A 22,363-nucleotide genomic window follows, 5' to 3' on the forward strand; every position below is an offset into this window, starting at 1 on the left:
GACATTATCCAGCTGTAGAAAGAGATGAGATAATAAGCGAGGATAAAGATCTTCTAGATTTATCCCTTGTTTCTACCTTCTTGAGAAACTGCAGGGATGATTGAGAACCAACCATAGAAGTATGGTTGGAAGAGGAGAATTGGGATGGGAATGGACAAAGGGGAGACAACTTATGAAGAGGAGCATGTACAACTATTTGACAAGCACCTGTTGGGCAGAGAAGATTTAGGTAGATTACTGATTCTGAGGCTCTCCTAGAGCTGTAAGCTGAGAAATTAGTGAGATGACAATAATAGTTTTAAAGGCAGGTTGTGGTGTTTGATAAAGCTTATCTGGCATGGAAAAGACATGAACTGTGAAGGGATATACTAGAGTTTGCAAGGATGTTAAAGAGAAGAGTAAAAAGAGATGAGAATTCAGGAAAGTTGGAGTAAAGCCGTTGGTTTGGTAGCAAGAGCAGTAGAGAGTAACAGACAGGTAACATCTGTGTGTGGGTTGAGAAGGAGGGAAGTGTAAGATCTGGAGCTTGGTATTCATTGTGGAAAAAATACATGATTTAGAAGCCCTGAGGTGATTTGCTCACGAGTGTTAGATTGATCCTGTTGTGTGACATTGTGTCCGAGTATTAGAAGTTTTGAACTGATTGAACTGAGAGGTTATCAAAGCAATGCTACGATGGTTCTGATCTCATCTTACAAGATGGGTTTTGTACAGTTGTTCCTATTTAGGAATCCATTTAAAATGAGAAATCAAAGGATTTATCAGTTCTCCTGTGTCCTAATCTTTGGCTAAGAATGTTTTTTCATAAAGCTAATTTGCTACAGTGGGTGTACTATGTATTTCATGTGTATGCTTTACTCATATTCTTCAGCAGCAAATTTCTGGGCTCCCTTAATGCTTCTTTGTATTTTATCACTATGAAATACCTCTGATTCTTAATCCATCCCCACCGCAAATAGGGACAGCTACAACACTGACTTGAAAATCTGATTAATATTGCAATATATTAATAATGTTCAATATGTTGAGTCTTCTTGTGTATGTTTCAGGACATTTGTTTCTCAGCACAGTGTTTCAGTTCCTTTGGTATTACTCAGACAACCTGTTAAAAATAAATCCTTACTTAACCAAGTTTGCTTGAGGAGTAGTATGACAGTAGTTGGCTACAGCACTTGCTTCCCATTAGTGAGATACCTTTCCCTGGGCTGTCTAGCAGATGATATTGTGAGTGACACTCAGCTTTGGAGAAGAGAGTACTGGTGCACTCTGAGCTGAGAGAAGAAAGTGGTGGTGTGCTTGAGGTACAGCAAATTTTGGCCTGGTCTTGGAAAGGTGACTGTGAGTTTATACAGTGGTTGAGGTCTGAATTTATGAAGAATTGTCTGAGATATATGGGATAACTCACACCTCCAAGGGTTTTCTTTCTTTTTCAACCTGTCTGCAGATGCAAACAGATAAACTTGAATACATGAAACAAGTTTTCTGGGTCAGTGTTATCTTTACAGCAATAAAAAATGGAAACTTGGAAACCATGTAAAACCACGTGATGTTAAGCCATTTTATTTACCCTTTCATAACAAGGTAACAGGTCTTTCAGGCAAATTATAAAGAGGCAGTATGCATCATATCATAACTTCAGTAAAGCCAGGGTCTCTCGGTATTCTCATAAAGTTTGGGAAACTTGGCTTTTATTTTGAAATTACTATCAAGTGTTATGGGGAAACTATTTAGACTACTGGCATTAATAACTCTCTGTCAAATTGGTGTTGTTTAATTTAACTTACTTAATTTACTTACTTATTATATATTCCTTAAATTTAACTGCAGAGGAAAAAAAAAAAAGAGGAAAAAAAAGTGTTTTCTATCACCCCTGTGGCTAGGACAAGAACCAATGAGTTTAAATAGTGGCAAGGAAAGCTTTGACTAGACTTTAAGAAACTTCTTGCAACAGGAATCCTGGATTTCTGGGGTGGATGGTTCAGAGAAGTGGTGGAATTTCCATCATGAAAGGCTTTTCAGAACAGGTTAAACAAGCATCTCTGCAGAATAATGTAGGTATAGTTCATCCTGCCTGAGGCCAAGAGACTGCATTAGATGACCTCTTAAGGTTTCTTCTAAGCCTGTTGTTTTATGTTCGTATATGACTCTTTTTCTTCTTAAATATGAGGTCAAATTCTACTACTAAACTCTGCATCAGATATCTTACTCTGTAAAAGATTCCACTGCCACTGAATATTAAGACTATGTCTGAATCTAGTACAGGGAAAAATAACATTGTGAGCTGTTCATGGGCACTTTATTATTATCTGTGGCTGCATCCTATGGCGTCCTCCTAGCTTGTACTATAGCTTTTACTATAGCTGCCTTTAATGCTGCTGTTGGAGAAACTCAGAGGTGAATTCTAGTATATTTACAGCCCTGGATGACTGCTTCTTGTGTTGAAGTGTAGTTACTTAAACTTCAGGATACAGCGTACAAACTTGGCAGGCTGAGGGAGAGTAGAAACATGGACTAAAATAGCCTGGAGGACTGACGAGGAGACTGAGAGCTTGAAGCCTGGGCCTACTTCTAAAGTAGATAGACTGCTGTCACTCAGTATCTAGCTGTTATAAATGCAATTCTCTGGTTTGGTACATGTATACGTCCCACAGATAAAAGTATTATGCATGTTTTTAAGAATTACCTATGCAAATTGAAGCACAGCTCTGTTGAAGTGGAGAGTGCTCATTTAACAAAGAGCTTTTAAATAATTAGGTTTAATCTTTGTGGTTCAATATGTGATGCCACATTTTATTTACTGGAAAGATCTGAAAGAACTTTCTTTGCAGACAAAATTACTGATTTTGTCACATTTTTTAGGGACATCTATTTTTATGTTATCTCTGTCTTTTAAACATCACATTATTTCTATTCCATCCCCATGAATTTACAGAACAGTATTGTGACTACAGATGGGAAATTAAGGTGCAGAGAGAATGGTTAAAAGTATCTATTTAATTTTAAGCAGGAGCTTAGGGTCAGGTATCTTTCAGAGCATTTAGTGTAACATAGGAATACTTGTCTTTAAGTACAGCCTTTATTGGTCCTCAACCGGTCTCACTCAGGAAAAAAATGAATCACGTTAACACCACTGCATTAGGACTTTGTTTCTTGGTAGAATGTTTTTTATCTTTTCCTTCTTACAAGCCCCTCAGCTGTTAACTATATGCTTCCAGCTTTCGCAGTAAATTACATGAGGGCCTACAGAACAAATCCATTGAGAATACTGCATAAGGCAGAGGCCCTTAACAGGGGGAATATAGCAAGTGAACATATTATTAATGATCATACATATCATAATACGTATGCACCAGGGGGTGAGATGGGTTAAGTTAATGTGAACAGTTTTTGAATGTTTAGCTTTGCAGCAAGTTACACCTGCTAGCAGGTGGGGGGGTAGAGGGGTGGGGGTATCTCTGGCTAGATGTATTTGTGCACATGGTTATTTAAGGTGGAGCAAGGAATTTGAACAGCAGTTTACATCAACACAGATTACTAGTAGCTCTTAGTGCTAGCCTTTTTCCTTTATAGACTTCATCCCACTTCTTTCTGTGTTCCTTGATGTCAAGTCATCTTGAACGTTAAGCGGGGGGAGGGAAAGAAAAGCTATTTTCTGTTTCATGGCTACTTTCCAACTGGAATAGCTGGGAGCAGTTACTAGAGGAAAAGTAGTCTTTTGATGTTGTAACTCTGAGTGAAGAGAGCAGGCTTAGTACCACTGTGGGAAGGTTGCATGTACAGTCTGATCAACACAGCAAGCTCAGGGGTTGGGGCTAAAGTAGTACAGAAAGAACTGACTTTTCAGAGGGTTTTAGCTCTAGCAATTATACTAAGCAAATGCAATCCCTTGAAAAATGTGACTTTTTTCCTCCTTTTTTTTTTTTTAAACTCTGAGGCTTACCATTTAACCAAAACCTTACAATTCAACCAAATATAATGCTATCTTCAGACAAATTGCAAAAATGATGTCCATCATGCAACAGGTTGCCCACCTGTGAAGCTTCAGGTTACTTTGCCAAAGTGTGTATTTATTTGCAACATTTAAATGGTATGATTTCAAGCATCTAACATAGCGAAAGCTTGTTCCTTCCCTCCCAGCCTTATTTTCAGACAGAATTAAACCATTTCAACTGAAGCTTTTAAAAAAGTTGTCAATTCAATGCACTGTCAGAAAAATTCAATACAAAGGACTAAAGCTTGGCAAAGTTACAAGAATCTGAAAACTGCTTTGATGGATTGTGGTAACCAACCATAAGCATACATTTCCATTTACAGGGGAATTATCTTACCCATAATCTTATTCTTGTCATTTTTTTCATATTCTGTTACTTTTTTTTCTTTCAGATGATACTAACTGTGTTTCTGAGCAACAATGAACAGATTCTGACAGAAGTTCCAATTACACCAGAAACAACCTGTCGCGATGTAGTAGAGTTCTGCAAAGAGCCTGGAGAAGGAAGCTGCCATCTGGCTGAAGTATGGCGTGGAAACGGTAAGTAAAATGTTCAGTGGAAATGGATTTAAATATATGTACCAATTAGAAAAAAGGTAAGAAGACTGACTTTTCAATATTAATTATTTTAATTGTACTTTCTTTTTTCTAGCAAACTCTGATGCAAAGCATGGTAATTCAATATCTGTAGAGATTAATCCAATTCTTGACTTTTTTTTTTCCTTCCTTGTTTTCTTCCTCAGCATGGAGTATTTGATAAAATGCATGTGTAAGATATGTCAGTATTCTGTATTTCAGTTTTTCAAATTACATAAACAAAGTATTCAGTATCCCCATCTTAAAAGAAAAAAAAAATGGGGGGTGTGTGGTATTTTCACTTCTAGAAGTCATTTATTTCAAATAGGGATGCAGTGTGTCTAGGCTAGAGGGTATTTAAATGACAATAAGGAGTCTCAGTGGTCTTGTCTTACAGTCAATGGGTGCAGATCACCACCTGCATTCTTTCCAATCCTATTTCCTCACTATTAGGCATGTGAACACAACATGAAATTTAAGAATGGATATAGATTCTTTCTGTATCATGAATAGCAGATGTTCTGCAGACAGAATTGTGCCAAAATTGGACATAGTATCTCCTGCTTCTTCATGAACATTTCCTCTCAAAGATTTGACAGCCTCCCTTGGGGCAGGTAGTAGTTCCCATATCCTATTTGTGTTGCAATTGTTATTTCACAGAATAATGGGGTGGGCAGTTCTTTTCAGGTGTGTGTCAGAACAGCCCTATTAAGGATTCTGTTTCTGGATGGATTCTTGCAATTGCATGTAGTACAAGCCTTCAAGTTATAGTATATCAATGTATGGACGTGAGTAGAATCGTTGGATGGGTGAGGATAACAGTTAGGCAGGTTCTTAGCCCTCAGTTACTAAGGTCACCCCTGTTTGAACTGTTTGTCATCTGTTTTGTGTAAAGACTCATGAGGTCATAACTTGATACTGAATTCTTAAATTTTGCATAGAGGGATTTTATTTTGGTCAGGGGCTTTTTGTCAAACAGACAAAACAGGCATTATTCAGATGCCTTTGGAGCTTTTAAGTATTAGCAATCTAGAATATTTTCCTCACGGGGAAACTATTCCTTCTCTTTTCTAAACTGTTCTAAGACTTTGTAAAAGGAAAAGGTGCCTCAAGGAGTCATTTCCTAACTGGACGGGAACTCAGAGTTTGGGCAAGAGTGAGCAGAGTTAAGCATGTCTGCAGTTCTAGGAATACAAATTCAGTTCATGCTTAGTTAGAAAACTGTCTTTAAGGATAAAACTTACAGGAGGGTTAAAATTTTTTCATATTAGAAGTTTAGATTACAGAGAGTCTATGATGCCAAGTGCATTGCATAAATTTCTAAAATAGGTCTGCAGACTGTGTTTAACAGCACTCAAATATTCCTAATATTTTCCAATCACTTGCCTGTAAAAGTGTAACGTAAGTTATTATTTGTTCTTCTGCTTTCACAAATACTTTGAGGGTGCACTCCTTAAAAAATGCAGACAATGTTGTCAATTAGCTTCAAAGGGCGACTGGAAAATGGAGGTGTTCCACAACATCTTTCTGGGACACTTACACCTTGCAACCCTGGCAAGTGCAAGCACATGATTTCTGTAATAACTTGTAAGATTGAAAAAATACTTTATCTGTGGATGTAAGACATTATTTCTCAAAGTGTTAGATATCTAAAGCTTGAAGTTTCTATAAAGTGGGAAATAAAACTTACCCAGGAAGTTATGATGGAGAGACTAACACTAAATTTTGGGTATCTACCCTGTGAATTATGCATCTTTGGTCCCATTATAGTCAATGGAAATTAGATAATACTGTGAGTAGAACGTGGAGGTCACTGATTTCAGCTAGCTGTTATCTGTTAGATTTTGAGCATTGGAGTTAATCCAGTTTTCTGAAGTAGACTTCTATATATAGACACTTAAGTTTAGGAGCAGAGTCCTGCCCAAAGCTTCTACCTGTTGAATGGGTCTGTCAAACTTTTCAAAATGTGCTTGTGTCTCCAAGTTTCTTTTAAAACTCACATGAAAGTGCTTTCACAAATCTAGCTTCACTTGTTAAATACCCAAGGTGATAACTGTATTTATCTATTCCATTGCAAGTGTGGAACAGAAAAGACTAGAGAGAAGGAAAGAAAAAATGAAACACTCGCATATGTTTCTGGATCTCTCAAACAAGCCTGTACTGTCAGCAAAAAAGATGTCCTGCACACTGGTTTTAAGTCTCTCCGATGGGAATTTCAGCACAAGCATTTTGTTTGTTGTTCTTAGATGTAGGATACTGTTATACCATCTGTGTGTTGGTGGCCTCAACTTCTCGCCCCAACGTCTGGATTGCATACATTTCTCAGTGAAACAACGTGAACTTTTTTTTTAACAGGGCATAAACACGGTATTTTTTCCTTCAGCTGCTCCTGAGACCCAAATTGAACTCTTTCCCCTGAAGTTTTTAAAAATAATTTTGCCTGGAGCAGAGATGTGTTGTAGAAAACAAGAATCTAAACAGTTAAATGCAACAATTACAACAACAAACAACTTAAAATATGGTTCTGAGTAGGAAGTGTGAAGCAATTTGCAATGAAACTGCTGCGTGTTGTGCCAATGGAAGAGTATTTTTTTTCTTTTCTATTACACTGTCTCTGACCCCTCAGCCCTTATCCTCAAGAGAGGTCTACAAATGTTCTTTCAGAAGACATTTTGGAAAGTAAAATTCAAAACAAAAGTTAATACAGAAAATTATGGGTTGAATAAACAGAGTAGGTTTTGTCACACACTGTTAAGTGGTCTGTTTTCTTAGTAGTCTCTCCATCTTGCACAGGTGACAAATCACAGTTCTCTATATAAGACAGAGCTGTCATACCTGTCCTCTTGTGAATGTGCTTACCTCTGTTCTACAGGTAGCCACAGACTCTTTTAGGTAGCCGAACTGAGCAATACATGTCTACTCAAATTCAGAGCAATGTGGCTTGTAAATTGTAGTTTTATTATCAGATACAGAAAATAGTTATGTGCCTTAAAACTTGTCCGTTTCCTAAACTTTATCGATCTAACAAAATAATGTCTCTTCTAATAATCTTCCTCTCCTGAATGTGTATGTACAAATAAATGAGAAATACTTAATTTTATTTTTAGAGAGTGACAGAGATAGACTATTTGTCTTCTAGAAAAATGTTATTAAAATCCATGGAAGTTTGGCTTCAAAAATCATGTAAGATTTCTAGAGTTCAGAGGAGGATTATAATAGCTGAGCTGTTGGAAAACATATTTGTTTGTTAGCTGTTGTCTGTTTGCTTTTGTGTGGCAAAGGAGTGGTTGAGGACCTTCCCGAGAGTTGTAAAATAGTTTATGTATTGTTTGTATTGAGTTAAGAAACTGATTCTTCTCAGAGCTGCATGGCATAAGCATTTGGTTTATTCACATTTTATTTTGTACTTCATTCTCTGTTCCCCCTCCTTCTCAGTTTCTTGAGATGAATAATAGTTGAAAAAGTCAATAGCATTTGTGCCTGATATATCAGCACATTGTGCTTTGTCAGTTTGAAGCTTCCTCTTCTTGCATGGATTTCTCATGCTATGACAGGAGAAGAAACCCCACAGAATATTCTTCCTCATTCCCCAGCTATTGCAAATAGCAGTTGGCAAGGAGGTCGAAAGACAGGTGTGACGCCAGGAACTTGTAGTATGTTTCAAGAGAGAACGGATTTCAACCTTTAAGTCCACCCAGTACTCAATTATTCACTTCATTTACATCTGGAATGCCCTTCAGCAATTGGTATTAATTAGTCTTCCTGAATTTAGTTGTAACATAGAGGCAAGTGACTGTGAAAGAAATAGTTGTTTACTACAACTGTACTTCTGCAAACCTGAGGGGGGAAAGACTCATTCCTGATCTTGCAGTGAACTCCCCTGCTATGGAGATAATCCATTACTTTGTATTCTGGTTTCATGTATAGCAGGCATAAATGTGTTTACTACAAACAGCAGGGTACTTGTAATAAGGGTAAAAATGGATTCTGAAGTCTGAAATATACTTTGTTTTAAATAGTGGATATATAGTTCCAACGGAAACATTTTTGCAATTCTCTTCTAAAACATTGATGCGGTATTTGTGTTTTGGTCTTTCAGGGCATTTCAATCATTTCAGAATATTTAAAAGTAGCCCATCCCCAAAAGTTTTACTTAAAAGGAAAGGAGTCAAGCTCGGTTCTCAAAAGTCTTTCAGAATTTTCATCCAACTTAAAATCTAAGGCAATTTGTGCAAATAATTATGGATATATGCATATATCATAGTTTTCCACTTAGTTATTAATGAAAATAAACATTCTCTAGATAAATGTGTTGTTAAAGTATAGGGATCCAACCTGTTTATTATTACTCTACACCCATACTCCTATTTCACATTTTCTTCATTCTCTTCTACTTAAACTTAAAAAAATTAAAATTAAAGTTGGAAATAGTATTGTGGAAACAATTACTGACAAATATGTCTGAAGCTATAACAACTCGGAAAAGTTTAACTGCAGGTTTTCTGTTTGTTTTGGTTTTGATTTTGATTCTTAAAGAACAGGTATTTCCAGAAAATATCTCTCTGTGCTATCCAAACTTAGAGCAAGTATAAGATCATGCTTTCTTCCTGCAATTTTTCTAGATTGAAAGGATTTAAACTGAAGGAAGGAATGGAGACTTCAATTCTCATCATGTCTTGTGTCAAGTGTTAATGTCAAGTGTTAATTTCTTCTTCCTCTTTCTTTTCTGAATCTGTTTCATGTAGTAAAGTTGCACAGAATGATTAGTGCTTCTTCATTTTTCATTTCTCTGTTTCAGTGATGATGATGTTGCTGTTACTATTTAACCTGTTTTCTGTCTAATTTAGGGCAACACATGCTGAATTGTTTTTGTGGAAGAATTGCAAAAGTAGTAGAAAATGTCTTTCTCGTTTCTCTCCATGATCATGTCTGAAAAATATTAGCCTTGATTCTTCAAGGTACATTATGTAAATGAAACTTTTTATTTTGAATAGCTCCTAGGATCAGGGCCTTACTTTTAATGGGAGACCAGCTTAACCAGGAGTGCAGCCACTCCTCACCATTCCAGAATTAGTCCAACCCTGTCCAGACATCCAGTTTCTTGGTACTTTGTTATCAAACTTCAGTTTTTGCTAGGTTTACCTAGCAATTTTTTTATTTGGGAAAAATTCCTGAAGATTCTTACCTTCTGTGTCCTAAAGTCTCTGAACTAAACCATTTAAATATTTTTACACTCTGTGATCTTTAGAAGACTCATGCTGCAATTTTAGTGGTTATGCTTCAAAGCACTTGGAATCTTACCTTTCTTTAGGAGTTGAAAAACCTGAAAATCATGTTTTTAAAATTTATTTTCAAGAACTGAGTTGTAATAAGCCACTGACCTTATTCTTGTGTGCATAAACACTACTGACAATATTTCCTGGAGTCTACTTGAGTGAGGAACAAGAAAAAGCAAAGCAAAGCATCTATATTTTAAATCCAGGTGTTGTGATTTTTTTGTTGTGGTTTTTTTTTTTTGTTTGTTTAGGAAGATAGGTAACCAGTCAGCTGATCAATGTAGTTAGCTTGTAGTTTAAATGACCCTTCCCCGTTGAAAGCAGCTAGATTTAACTGTGGCTAAATGGTGTTAATCACTATAACTATTGGACGTGACAGATTTTTACAAGACACTTTATTGTATTAAATGCATTGTGAATCAAGTGATGAAAATGTATTGTTCTTTAAATACTACAATTAAGTATCTCAAGAGTATCAAGACATGTATTCATTTATATAGTTCATAATGCATATAAATTTAGGAAAATTTCACTATAAAAAAGTGTATTTGTGATGTGGTTTTCCCAAGCTTTCCCTAAGATATCTGTTATGTCTTTGAATCATTTTGTCTTCTCATGTCAAATGGGCTAAGTATGAAATGGATAACAAATTGTTAGTGGTGCTCTGCCTGGTAGGAGATACTGTGGTTTGGGTTTTGAAGGCAGAGAGCGTTTTGCTTTTAACAATGAAGAACGCAAACTCCACCTTTTGGTTTCCATCCAAGCCTGATTTTCTGCAGTAATATTGGTTTGACATTGTGCTAATTAAATCTCTTCTAGTATAATTTTACTATGTAATATTATGCTTAGTATTAGATCTTAAACGGGACAATTTCTTACCTTAATGAAAACATTTAAAAATAAATGCAAGTATAATTGTGGAAACAGTGAAAACTTTGCTTTTGAAATGTATTTTAATTTTGAAATACTAAATGTATAGTGTGCAGCCTCTTAGTAATAGTATATTTGATCAATTTGGAAGAAACAACTACACTATGAGAATGTTTTACATTTCTTTGGGGGAAAACAAAGAGACTGACTGCTGCATAGAACTTCAGCCTTTATTTGTTCAAAGATTTGCCAGTAATTCCACATATACTAGAAGTTAATGTATGGCATAGTGTATTGGAGTGGGAGCACCTGCTCAAGTTCTTAAGAGATGAAATGTCATGATTAGTGCTTCTTCATTTTTCATTTCTCTGTTTCAATGTAATGATAAGGCTTTTAATCTGAGTGGAAATGTGGAGGTTCAAATTGAATGAATCATTTTAATAACAGAACAAAATATCCATCTGGTGGTGATGGGGAGCAAAGGTGCAAAGATCAGCATTGTGGAAAAGGTGTGATGAAGAATTCCTAAATTAGGGTTTCTAAACACTGGTATCTTTTGTATGGTTTGGCAAACAGTTTATGTTCTGTGATTGAGCAGTGAGCTATGTTACAATAACAGGCTAGCTTTTAATACAGTGCAACTATTGTCTTTTGGTGCCTGTTTCTTTGACTTTGTGGAAGACAGAATACGTTGGATAGATTGAATTGCTACCAAAAAGGACATTCTGATTCTTAATGAGAGTTCTGTAAAACTTTGCTTAATTTAAAATAGTTGTGTTAAGTTTTTTGGTCTTGTACTTTTAGAACGTCCCATACCCTTTGATCACATGATGTATGACCACCTACAGAAATGGGGTCCCCGCAGGGAAGAGGTAAAATTTTTCCTTCGTCATGAGGAATCACCAGCCGAAAGTAATGAACAAAGTAAGTACACTTATCCCCTAGTGTTGTCACCTAAACGTATTTAAAAGATTTCTGAAGTGAGTTTGATTATCAGTTCCTTCAGTGAACTTCAGTAGATACATATAATACAACTTCCTTATACCAAAACGATTTTGAACCTTCCTCAGTGGCAGATTTATTCATGTTCTCAAATTCCTTTCTCTAGAATAATTTCTACCAGTCTGTTGAGTAATATTTTTGTAGTAAGATTGGCTTCTATTCTGCTTAATACTCATCCAGAAATGTTAGTGGGTATTAGAGGCTTAATGCATTTTTTTTTTCTTGTTGAGAGAAAGTCCCTGCATTTTGAGAGGGTGGGATTGTTCTTTTTGACCTCCTGTTCTCCTTCATTTGCCCCAGAGAAAAGACCCAGTAAACTACTTTGTCTCCTTTAGAAACTAAAATCTATTTTCTAGACGTCATTGGCGGAGGTCTCAGTGGCTTTACTTTCTCAGAATTTCATGTAGATATATTTAATAGTGGTGATAATTCACACCTTGAAAAATCTCTGGTCTGCTTGGTTCTATAGGAAAAGTGTTTATATAAACCAGTGCCCTATTAAGTGGGGTTTTCTTAAAAGACTGGAATAAAAAAATGGAAGGATTTCAGTTTTCTGATCTACCTAGTATAGACTGTACTTAACTTATGAGAAGACTTTTGAGGCTGTGCATTATATACTTAATGTCTGTCAGACTGTCTGAAGGATAGGAAAGATATCTCAAAGTGAGATGTATATTTGCATGCTCAGATTATCCTTACTCATTCAACTAATCTGACTACTTCTAACAACTGAATTTCAAGTCTTGGCTGAGTCCTTATTGCTTTGAGCTGGGGTTTCTTTTCATATTTCTAAGTGGTTCCTGGTTGCTTTGAACGCCAGAAGTAGCAGGCCCAATAACATGTGAGGGATTTTTGTATTAATTAGGTACGTTGTAAAATACTCGGTCATCCTTCGGGCAATACAAATTTAAAGTATGTTAAGAAATTTAAGATATGACTGAAGCCACAGTGTTTCATGTACAAGGAAAATCTTGCTCCTGAACCATGCATGCAAGGCTTTTTAATTAATCATCGACCTAAGGATCAATTTGTAGATTAAAGTTGCTTATAAGGCATTAGAAAACCTTCCTCTACTATATTCATTTATAATGTATTCAATTGAAGCTACTGCTTCTTGTGGACACAGAAATATGAAAGTTTGGTAGTCATGCTCAGTACATTCCCTTTCATGACATCATTGCCTAAACACAAATCAGAAAAGTAGAGCTGCATGTCTGTACTTTTAACAGAGGAATTCTCTGAAGTAAATGCTTTATTTCTGCTGACTCCACTGCTTACAAAGAATAACCTAATAAGAAAGACTTGGAACTAGCAGAATAAAAATTCACAGGTAAAAGCTTTATATAAAAATTCTTGGAAAGAACAGATTCAAGTGTGAAAACCATTTGTATTGAAAACTGAATTTTGCACTAAGAGTGATACTTTACTTTTAGGTGGACGTCAAGCCCAAAATCAAAGAAATGGCATAAATATACCTGTGGAGAAACGTACAGAGAATGGGGTATGTACTAAATCCTAAAGGTTTTGGATCAATTCCACTCAAATATTTGATGTTTTTAAAATTCTTATTTTTCAAGATCTATTACAGTGGGAACTGGTGGAAAATGTGTAGATCTTGTTCTGTTTTGTTTGTTTGTTTGGTCTTGTTATAAAGTGAATGGGAGAATATGGCTTTTTCGTTAACTACTCTAAATTTTCTGGCTAGAAAGAAATTCCTTATGTGACATGAGAAGCCCCCAGAGTCTTACTAATTACTGCGTTTTCTAATCTGTCTTCCTCTGTCTTACTCATCCTGTGTGAATAAAAATCCAGCTACATTATTCTTTCATAGTATCGCCTGTCCAGACATCTTTTCTTGTTTGATTTATCTCACTGGTATTGATTCATGACATAGCCTCATGTGTTAAAACATGAAAATGTATCTATGGATTGGGATGTTTTCAGATGCTGGTAGAAGAGGTTGCATACCCCTCAGAGCCACCTCTTTATACTGTTCTTTATGGTTCATATCTACGCTTTTCATTTTTTTACTAAAATATTACTAGGTTTCTAATTTAAAATAAACAATATATAGCATAGGTAACTTCGTTGGTAGCATTCGGTGAATCCTGGCTTGAACATTCTCTCTTTTACAAGTAAAATGTAGTACATCTCTTTCAAAATTACCGTGGCTTAAAAACCTTCTACTCCTGAGCTGAAACTCACTTCACTTTCTACTCTGTCTTTTCATCCTCACTAGTTATGAAGACTCTACAGAGCATATTCTGCTCTCATTTGCTCAGGGCCATTCTGCTGCCTTTACTGAGGCACTATAGCTATAGTTGACTATTTTTAAATATTTTAAAATTTCAATAAAAAGATTTGAGCTCACCAATTCATAGTTGTATTGTCTCTGTGAAGCACTGTGGATTTCCAAATAGGCATAGGGCTCTTTCTCAGGGTAAAATAATGCTTAAAGAAGTTTAAAAGCAAACAGATCAGGTTTTTCAAGCTGAGATGTCTTAAAGAAAAAAAGAACTAAAGTGTTAAAAATAATTGTGCAGATTAAACAATTCTGTGGTTGTATATTGCCTGATAATTGGCATCTAAAATTCACACACACACAAATACGCAGCAAAAAAGTTGTTCAGTCAGTTTGCAGCTTGTTTTGTGTATGGCATGTGGGCCTAGTGGAAGGAATTTTTTTCCCTATTCAAAATAGTTAATCATGTATTGCTTTCTACGTTCCTTTTCTGTAGAGAACAGTAGCTGATGTCCTCTGCTGCATGGATCCGTTTATCCTGCTTCTATTGTCATATTGACAATGTAGTGAGATCATAGCGCTATAACGCGCTAGGGGAACGTAACCCTTTCATGACCTCCCCTAATCTATTTCTCCATGTAAGTTGTAACACATATACTTCATTTGAGACATAATATCTTTGGAAATTAGGACTGGCATGTGCAGTATGCCTTACAATCTCACTTCTCAGCAGCACTAATGTTTATGATAGCATGGCTTTGTATTTAGTTCAATTTGCTGGTCATTTTTATGGGTAAAGCTCAGACCTGGTAACTTGAATAACACTGCTACCTTTGTGCCATTCAGTATATATTTTTAAAAATATGCAAAAGTTTGGTGACAAAATTAACATTTATTAGGGAACGGATCACTTTAAAATGGACTTTTACCAGGTTTAGGAAATTATTAAAACACAAGAAAGACTAAAACCTGAAAGGGTTGTATTAATGTAAATTGTGGTGGGTTTTATGCCAAAAATGGTACAAATTAGGTTTTGAAAGTGTATAAAACTAAGATTTTTCAGTTGTGCCAAGTTTTAAATCAGAGGGGGAGGGGGAAAAAGAGGTGACTTCAGGATCAAGGATTTAATCAGCTTATGCTTACATAATGCATTAGGCTTATTCATTGTTACTGGCATGCTGAATGTTAGACTAGCCCTAAAATCAATACAAACCAATGGAACATTGAAGACAGCTCAAATCTTACCAAATATTCTGCATTCAGGTATATTTTTATTATGTGTACTGCTCTAATGATGAAATAATTGATTTTTACTTAATATCTGGATGGAGCTGAAAGTGTGACATGCATAGAAAACTAAGATGAATGTTTGCTTTAATGTTCGTATCAATAGTCTTGGAAAAAATTATGGGAAATCTGTCTGGAATTCAATTTGGATAATTCTATTAATTGGCATTTTGTCATATGTAGTAGGATTTTTTTGTTCTTTGAAACGATGTGTACAATTATTTAAATAATGGTTACCTTAAAATCACATTATATAAATGCTTAAATTTCCTTAGATTATCTTCCAAATAAAGATTTAATGTTAAAAATAGGCTAGGTCTCTTCAAACAGTGAAACATGCATTGTTGTAAAAAGACTACTTAATCTGTAAGTGCTCACCTGAGAGCTTTGCATTCTGCTTAACAAAGTCTAAAGGAAGAACTATGTGAGATTTTGTAAATTGGCAAGTTCTCTTATTTCTGAGGTGACCTTCTGAGGTTTGCTTTTGTTTACAACTTTCCTCCTTGGAAGTGGAATTATGCTATAATCAGGGCCTGATCTCTTTCCACCACTACACAAAGGTATAGATATGTGGAGATAAGATTTACATACCTAAACATTTCCCTTTGCCAGGGAGATTGGACAGTGTCTGAAGAGGAATTCTCTTCTCTGAGAATAGCTGCCTCTTCCTCCTCTTCCTTTCTTTTGCATGTATAAGTGAGCCAGTTGGATTTGAACACAAGTTGTATCAAGAGAAATTCTAATTAAATATTGGGAAGAATGTTTTCTCAGTGAGAGTAATGGACATTGGAACATACTGTTGGGAGTCCATGGAATTTCGATCTAGCTGAACAACGTCCTGAGCAGTCTGAACTGCTCTGAGCAGGGGTTATTGAACTGGGTGACTTCCAGAGGCTCCTTTCTACCTATATTATTATTTGATTCTGTGATCAGTGGCGAAGAAACAGTGGTCATAGAATGCTGGGTCTTGTTTGCTTCCAGATGTCCTAGCATGATCCAAGCTTCATTCCATGCAAGCAGCAGCGGTCTGAAAACAGAGACAGAGCAAATACAGTTGTAACCACTGGAGGTCAGTGGTAGACAGGAGAGGGAGTGGGGAGCCACCCGTCATGTGCAGCTACCAGTCGTCAATAGAAAAAGTGGATCAGAGGTGTACTTAAAGGAAGTCCCAGAAAGAGGACTGACCGGATGATGACGGTTGTCCAGATGAAAAGGTAATCAGATAACCGAGAAACTTCTTGGAGATGAGAGAACAAGAAAGAGGATGCAGCTCAGGAGGAAAAAAAGGGTGGGGTACAGGAACATGGTGGAAGTAAAGTATATTGGACTGAATAGAAGTAGATTAGTGTAATGAAAACTGTCTGTACATGAAGACAGTACTCGTTTGCTGTGGTTGCTTGGTTTAAATTATTTTTCTACTTGGTAATTTACTTGGGGAGAGTAAAATGTCAGTTTGTGGTCTAGTGTACCATTCTATCTTTAACTTATTTTTGCTGTTTATATTAAAATTGCTGCCCTGATTTAGAGAGACTGATATCAATAAGCTTTTTTCTCAATGGATATTAACTGAAGCCTTTGCCAAGAAATAGAAAGTGGAAGCTGATTTTATCTCTCGCTATGAAATTTGTGTTAGCTTTAGTGTAAAAGAAACTCATCTAGAGGAGGAAAACTTCACCATCATCCCACACAGGAGAATCACACTCCTGGAAAATTTCTTAGTCTTGAAGCTGTGACCAATAGATAGAGTTGAGAATTAAAATTCTGTGCTGATTAGATAACAGAACTGAGCTTCACTATTTCTGTTAAAGTGGCTCAGATCAGGCTTTTCGCAAAACTTTTACAACAGGTAGTCCAACTGGTTTGGCATCAGGAGACTCATACTTTCATGCTGGGGGAATTGCTCAGGAAAATTCCATTATAAGGTAGGTTAAAACTTCTACATATATGTACACGCAAAGCAGTTTTTAATAGTACTGATTTAACTTAGGAGAGCGTATGGTTGCTGATGGAGAGTAGATAGCCATCTGATGCAGTCAGTCTCTGTATCCCATTCCATCATGACAATAGTAAAGCTAAACTGCTTTCGAGTTTCTGTGGTATGGCTTGTCAAATTCTAGGCTTAGAGTTTATATGGATTTACATGTGGTGCCAAAATCCTTGAGTAGAATTGTATGTTTTTCATTAGTTTTAATTATTTGATCCATACAAGTGTGATCAGATAAAAAGGCATTAAATATCTACTATACATTTTGTCATATATTTGTTCTGAGATGACAATTAAATTTTTAAAAATGTGTTCTAAAAGGTGTATGATAAAGAAGTTTCAAAGATGGCTGAATGGGGGGGTTTTACAAGTATACTTGCACAGGCAAAATACTTAAAGGTTTCCTTAGCCTGTCAGGCAAAGATATGACAAAATCTAATTGTCAGGAAAAAGGCAAACAAGTTAAATTTTTAACAGAAGTAGTAGCCTCAAGAGATGAGAAATACATTATATGTACTTGCTTGAAGTTTCTAACTTGGAATATTGAAGGATAAAGAGCTTAGTCTGGAATAGAAGTTGTTCTTCAGACCTGAGCTGCAAATTCAATTTAATATAAGCTTTTAAGTATTAAGTACTGTCTGTTTGTAACACTTAACAATGTGTGTAGAAGAGGCTGCCATTCACATAAGACAGGTTTTAATCAAACTTGTTTAAAATGAACAAATAACGATGTCAGTCTTGGAAATCTAGGTTCTTTCACGGATCAGCAAAGTCTTAAGGAAATAATTCCATTAAAAGATGATAAAAAAATTTAGGCACAAGGAATTCTAACAGTGTGCGGAGAAAAAATTTTTTTCTGAAGACATTTGCTTGCAGGCTTCCTGGAGCACTTGGACTATGTAAAAAAAATGGTAATTAAATCAAATCCAAGTTTTCCTATTTTTCTGCTGCAACCTTCTCTGTTGCTTTTGTTAAGGAGACAAAAATGATTGTATCTGCTGCTTTTTTACAGTCAAGGGTGTTCCCTTGTCTAAGACATACATTCCTAAAATTATTTTTACCTGTCAGAGAGAGGAGCCTTGCTGTCCCTATAGCAGCCTTCTGCACCGTCAGATTTCTAGTTCAGCCCCTGGGTCAGCTTAATAGAGTTTCGATTCTCCTCAGACTGATAGTGTTCTTCGTTACGTTTGTCTGAAGCATTTTCCAGACAGTTGACAGTATCTTGCTCTTCAAAAAAAAAGAAAAATAATCCAACTAAAGGACTTAAAGGAAAAAAAATTAAATTAGGAAGTTAAAAAAAATTACAGTCTAAAGCTAATTTTAATACATAGAAATAGCTTTTGAATTCTTGCTGGACTAGAAATCCCAGTCTCTTCACACCTCAGTAAAGGATAGTTATGTAGGGTAACATGTATGCAAGACTAATAACTATGTGATCTCAGAAAGAACTTCTGTGAAACTGAAGGGAACTCAAATGGTCCTGACCTCATTCCTCACTCTGAGGCTTCTTGTAAACTTTTTAGGCAGAATCGCATCATTCTTGGATTTGGAATGTCATGAACAGTGTTTTGACATGTCCTGTGCAATCTCAAATATATTTCAATCCATAATGGACAAAGTTACTAGATGCTTACATTTTATAAGAATAATTTCATAAGTTTCATCACACTTATTCAGTGATCATTTTCCTGTTATAATTTTAATTATGATAGCATTAGTTTATGACTAATATTAGCTCTTAATATCTGACTTCATTTGTTTTGAGGGGTCTAAAGATTGTTTGACTAATTGGGAACAGGAAACACGCTTGGAACATTGTGAAAGGACTGTTTTCCTCCATGTTTTCTCCATGTATTTACGTAACTTTTAATCTCTCTCGCTCTAGATACCAAATACCTATCTAGATGGCTATGTATATGAGAGATACTCATGGTATACAGACTTGTAGTATACAGACACTTACACACACTCACTTGTAGTATACAGACTTTGTAGTTCTGTTCTTCTTCTGGGCATCAAAGGTGGTTCTGCTCAACAAGTTACAGGGAACAAAGATGAGGAGGAAAGCCCTAAACTGCACCATTGACTCATCTACACCCTTAGTTTCCACTTTTACAGGTCTGATTTTGCTCAGGCATGGCTTTGCAGTTTTACAGCAATACTTAGTTGCAGATGTCCATGGGATGGGGACGATGAGAAGTCCTGTCTGTTTGTTTAACCTCTAACTATGGTACTTTCATATATTTGTATTGTGAACATGGAGCAATACAATTCACTCTGTTGCCTAGATTTCTAAGTAAATGAAGCATGTGGAGAATTGCCCCCAGTTGTCATTGCACATAGAGATCCTGAGTTGCTTGGCCCTTATATAAAGGTGGAATAGTTTAGAATAAATGAGTGCTTCAGCTGACGCATAACATTATACACATTAGCTCATAAAGTAAACATTACTTTAAAAGTTCATTTGTTATTTTTCATGAAGTATTGCTCTGCTTTCACAATCCTTACACTGGCACTGTAAACTTCAATGGCTTTTGTCACAGTTATCCTTTTGCAGTCACATTAGTATCGTTTTTAGTTAAGCCAAATATTTTAATAGTACTTTTTTGTAAGGAAGATGGGAGTTGTCCTTTACTTCTGTAGTTCCTCACAGGAGACAGATTATGAAATTCACTGTGTCCGTGCAGAGCTCTAAGAGCTTAATTGTCAAAACTTGAGAGTTTAGACTGTCCCTCTGCCTCTCTGAGCAGCTTTCAGGTCTGAGCAGGAGACTCTTCTGGTACTTAAAAGGCCAACTATTCCTTTTCAGGCCACCTTTAGAGTTCTCTCTTTTATGTAGCTGTGTCATCTGCAGATTAGTATTTCCTCTCATCTTTTCCACAGTCCCTGTGGTTTTTCTTGCACAGTGCTGCTGTGGCCTCCTTTCTCTGACACACCTTTCCATGTTCACTGACTTGTTCATTTAGTTTCCTGTCCATCTAGGCTTTGGACACATAGCATACCTATTTCCCAGCCACATGTTTTTCCCAGGCAAGTGAACCTTTCCATTTCTCTGTTGTCTCCGCAGCTGCCTCCAGATCCAATTGTTGTTAGGTTTGTTCCCCCTGCAGTCTTCCTCAGATCAAAGCGGAGAAAATGAAAGTCCCTCTGGCTAATTTAGGAGCAAGGGAGTTGAACTTGTTTTTCTTCTCTTATTCCTACTGGATGATCTTACTCTACAGCTCATACCTTTTCTTGCTTTCTAAAAATAAGCCTGTTCTTTATGCAGCTGGAATATTCACTGTATTGTGCTTGGACATACAGTTCTTCAGTGTCCTTATGGAGACCCATTTGACTGGATCTCTTGTGTAAGTGCACTGAATCATGCTTGAATTACTTTCTTGAAAGAACGAAGAGAGCGTGAACTTGCATGTCATTCGTGAGTCTGACAAGGTAAATTACAGCTTTTTATGTTTTTTATCTTCCACAATATCATAATTTTTAGATACATAAATTGTTCATGGCGTTTAATATTTTCTTCAATGTTTAATATTTAAAAATCCTTAGGTCTAGGTTTTGGCTTCCTGGAGTCTTCTCTGACTTGCAGCTTCTTGATTTATGATCTATGTCTATTACGCACATGCTTTAGCTTTAGCTTTCTCACTGGCTCACGCATTCATCTTGGTGCGTGCAATATTTAAGAAAAAGATGAAGTGTGTAGGGAAAAGCATATAGCAAACACTGGAAAGGTTATTTGCATAAGACTGTGGTATCTATTCTGACTACTGTTTGCCTTTTATCTTAGGCAGTCTCTGTTAATAAAGAAACTGTTACATTTCAGGTGGTATGGTTTTCTGTCACTTTAAACAGTAAAATTAAGTACAAAAAGTAATGATTTGCATGATCTTTTTGGTATTCAGTTTTTGCACTGAGTTGGTAATACTACAAAAATACAAATGGAACAAATGTGGCTTTAAAGCTAAATTGTCTGTATTCTTATATTTTCAGTTTAACCTGATAACTGAAAGAAACGTGTATTGCTCAACATTTTCCATTGAACATGAAAAGTGCAATGAATCAAGCTGATTGTAGTTGACAGCCGGCTTGATCTTGCCGTGATTAGGTCTTTTACTGCTGGCAAAATCCACTATCCTTTTCCGTTAGCTGGTTGTTGATGAATGCAGAGAGACAGCTTTTCATATTGATAAAAAATTTGGGGAAACCTTTATTTCATATGGAATAAGATTGAAAAAATATCCTACCTCCTATTGATTCCACTGAGCCAAAAAGCCATGCAGGAACTCCTAAGATGTGTACAGTTGTTGATTTGGCTTGTTCACAGCAAAGAGTTAAACAATTAATGTAGACAGAAAATAACAGAAACATGGAGTTGAAGCATGTTGAAGCAACGCAGATGTTTACAGCTGATGGGCAGTGCTGTAAAATAAAGTTGTGTTCTCTTACAATTACATGGGAAAATAGCAAACGGGTAATTAATTACTTTTCAAAATTAGTTAGTTTTACACTTTAGTGGATATGTTATTTAAATACTGTGTAGGTTTTGCACTTTAATTTAAATGATTGTGCGTTTCATTAATATATGACCGGAATGCAGAGCAGTTTGGGTTTTGTAGTGCCTTATCTCTGAATTGAAATTCTTAGTTAATCAGATTGTGTTTGATGTATTTGCTATCATTTTTAAGTTTTAAGACCTTATCAAAAGCTTGTTACTTCAGAATGTTATGGTCAACTTTTGCTTTTAACAACTTAAGTTTTATGGGAAGTGCAAGTTGTATGCTAAGTTTCACAACATACCTTTCAATTACAGTATACTTATTTTCAGTATTTTTGTGTTTTGGAAATGTTTTATTATACTGTTCTCATAAAACCAGTATTACATCACTGCAGAAAACCTTCATGTTGAAGCAATTACTTAAGGGAAGAATAAATACACATTTGATGCTAAACATGTTATTCATACTAACGATAAGTGCATCTTAACCATACTTAGCTATCCTATCAGAATAAGATGTTGCTTTTCTAAAACACCCAGAAAAATATAGTGCCAAGACAATTTTTAAAGGCACTTGGACAGTGTGTTTTCAACATGTATTGTAACATGTCTGTTACTCAAAATTACTCGGAGTGAAAAGGTT

At 35.9% G+C, this 22,363-nt stretch overlaps 1 protein-coding gene across 7 annotated transcripts in view; it reads left to right on the forward strand.

The window, feature by feature from the left end:
* Positions 1 to 22,363, forward strand: part of PPP1R13B (protein phosphatase 1 regulatory subunit 13B) — a 72,799-nt gene that overhangs the window by 22,756 nt on the left and 27,680 nt on the right. For 6 of the 7 annotated variants that reach the window (XM_069783333.1, XM_069783334.1, XM_069783331.1 and 3 more), the window contains exons 2-4: positions 4,384 to 4,531; positions 11,518 to 11,637; positions 13,149 to 13,216. In XM_069783333.1, coding sequence (XP_069639434.1) covers positions 4,384 to 4,531; positions 11,518 to 11,637; positions 13,149 to 13,216 — 336 coding nt within the window. Of the gene's footprint in view, positions 1 to 4,383; positions 4,532 to 11,517; positions 11,638 to 13,148; positions 13,217 to 15,123; positions 15,221 to 22,363 lie in introns of those variants that run through there. The other variant, XM_069783337.1, reaches the window with a different exon arrangement.

The sequence above is a fragment of the Haliaeetus albicilla genome, chromosome 5 (genome assembly GCF_947461875.1).
Source record: "Haliaeetus albicilla chromosome 5, bHalAlb1.1, whole genome shotgun sequence".
Lineage (NCBI taxonomy): Eukaryota > Metazoa > Chordata > Aves > Accipitriformes > Accipitridae > Haliaeetus > Haliaeetus albicilla.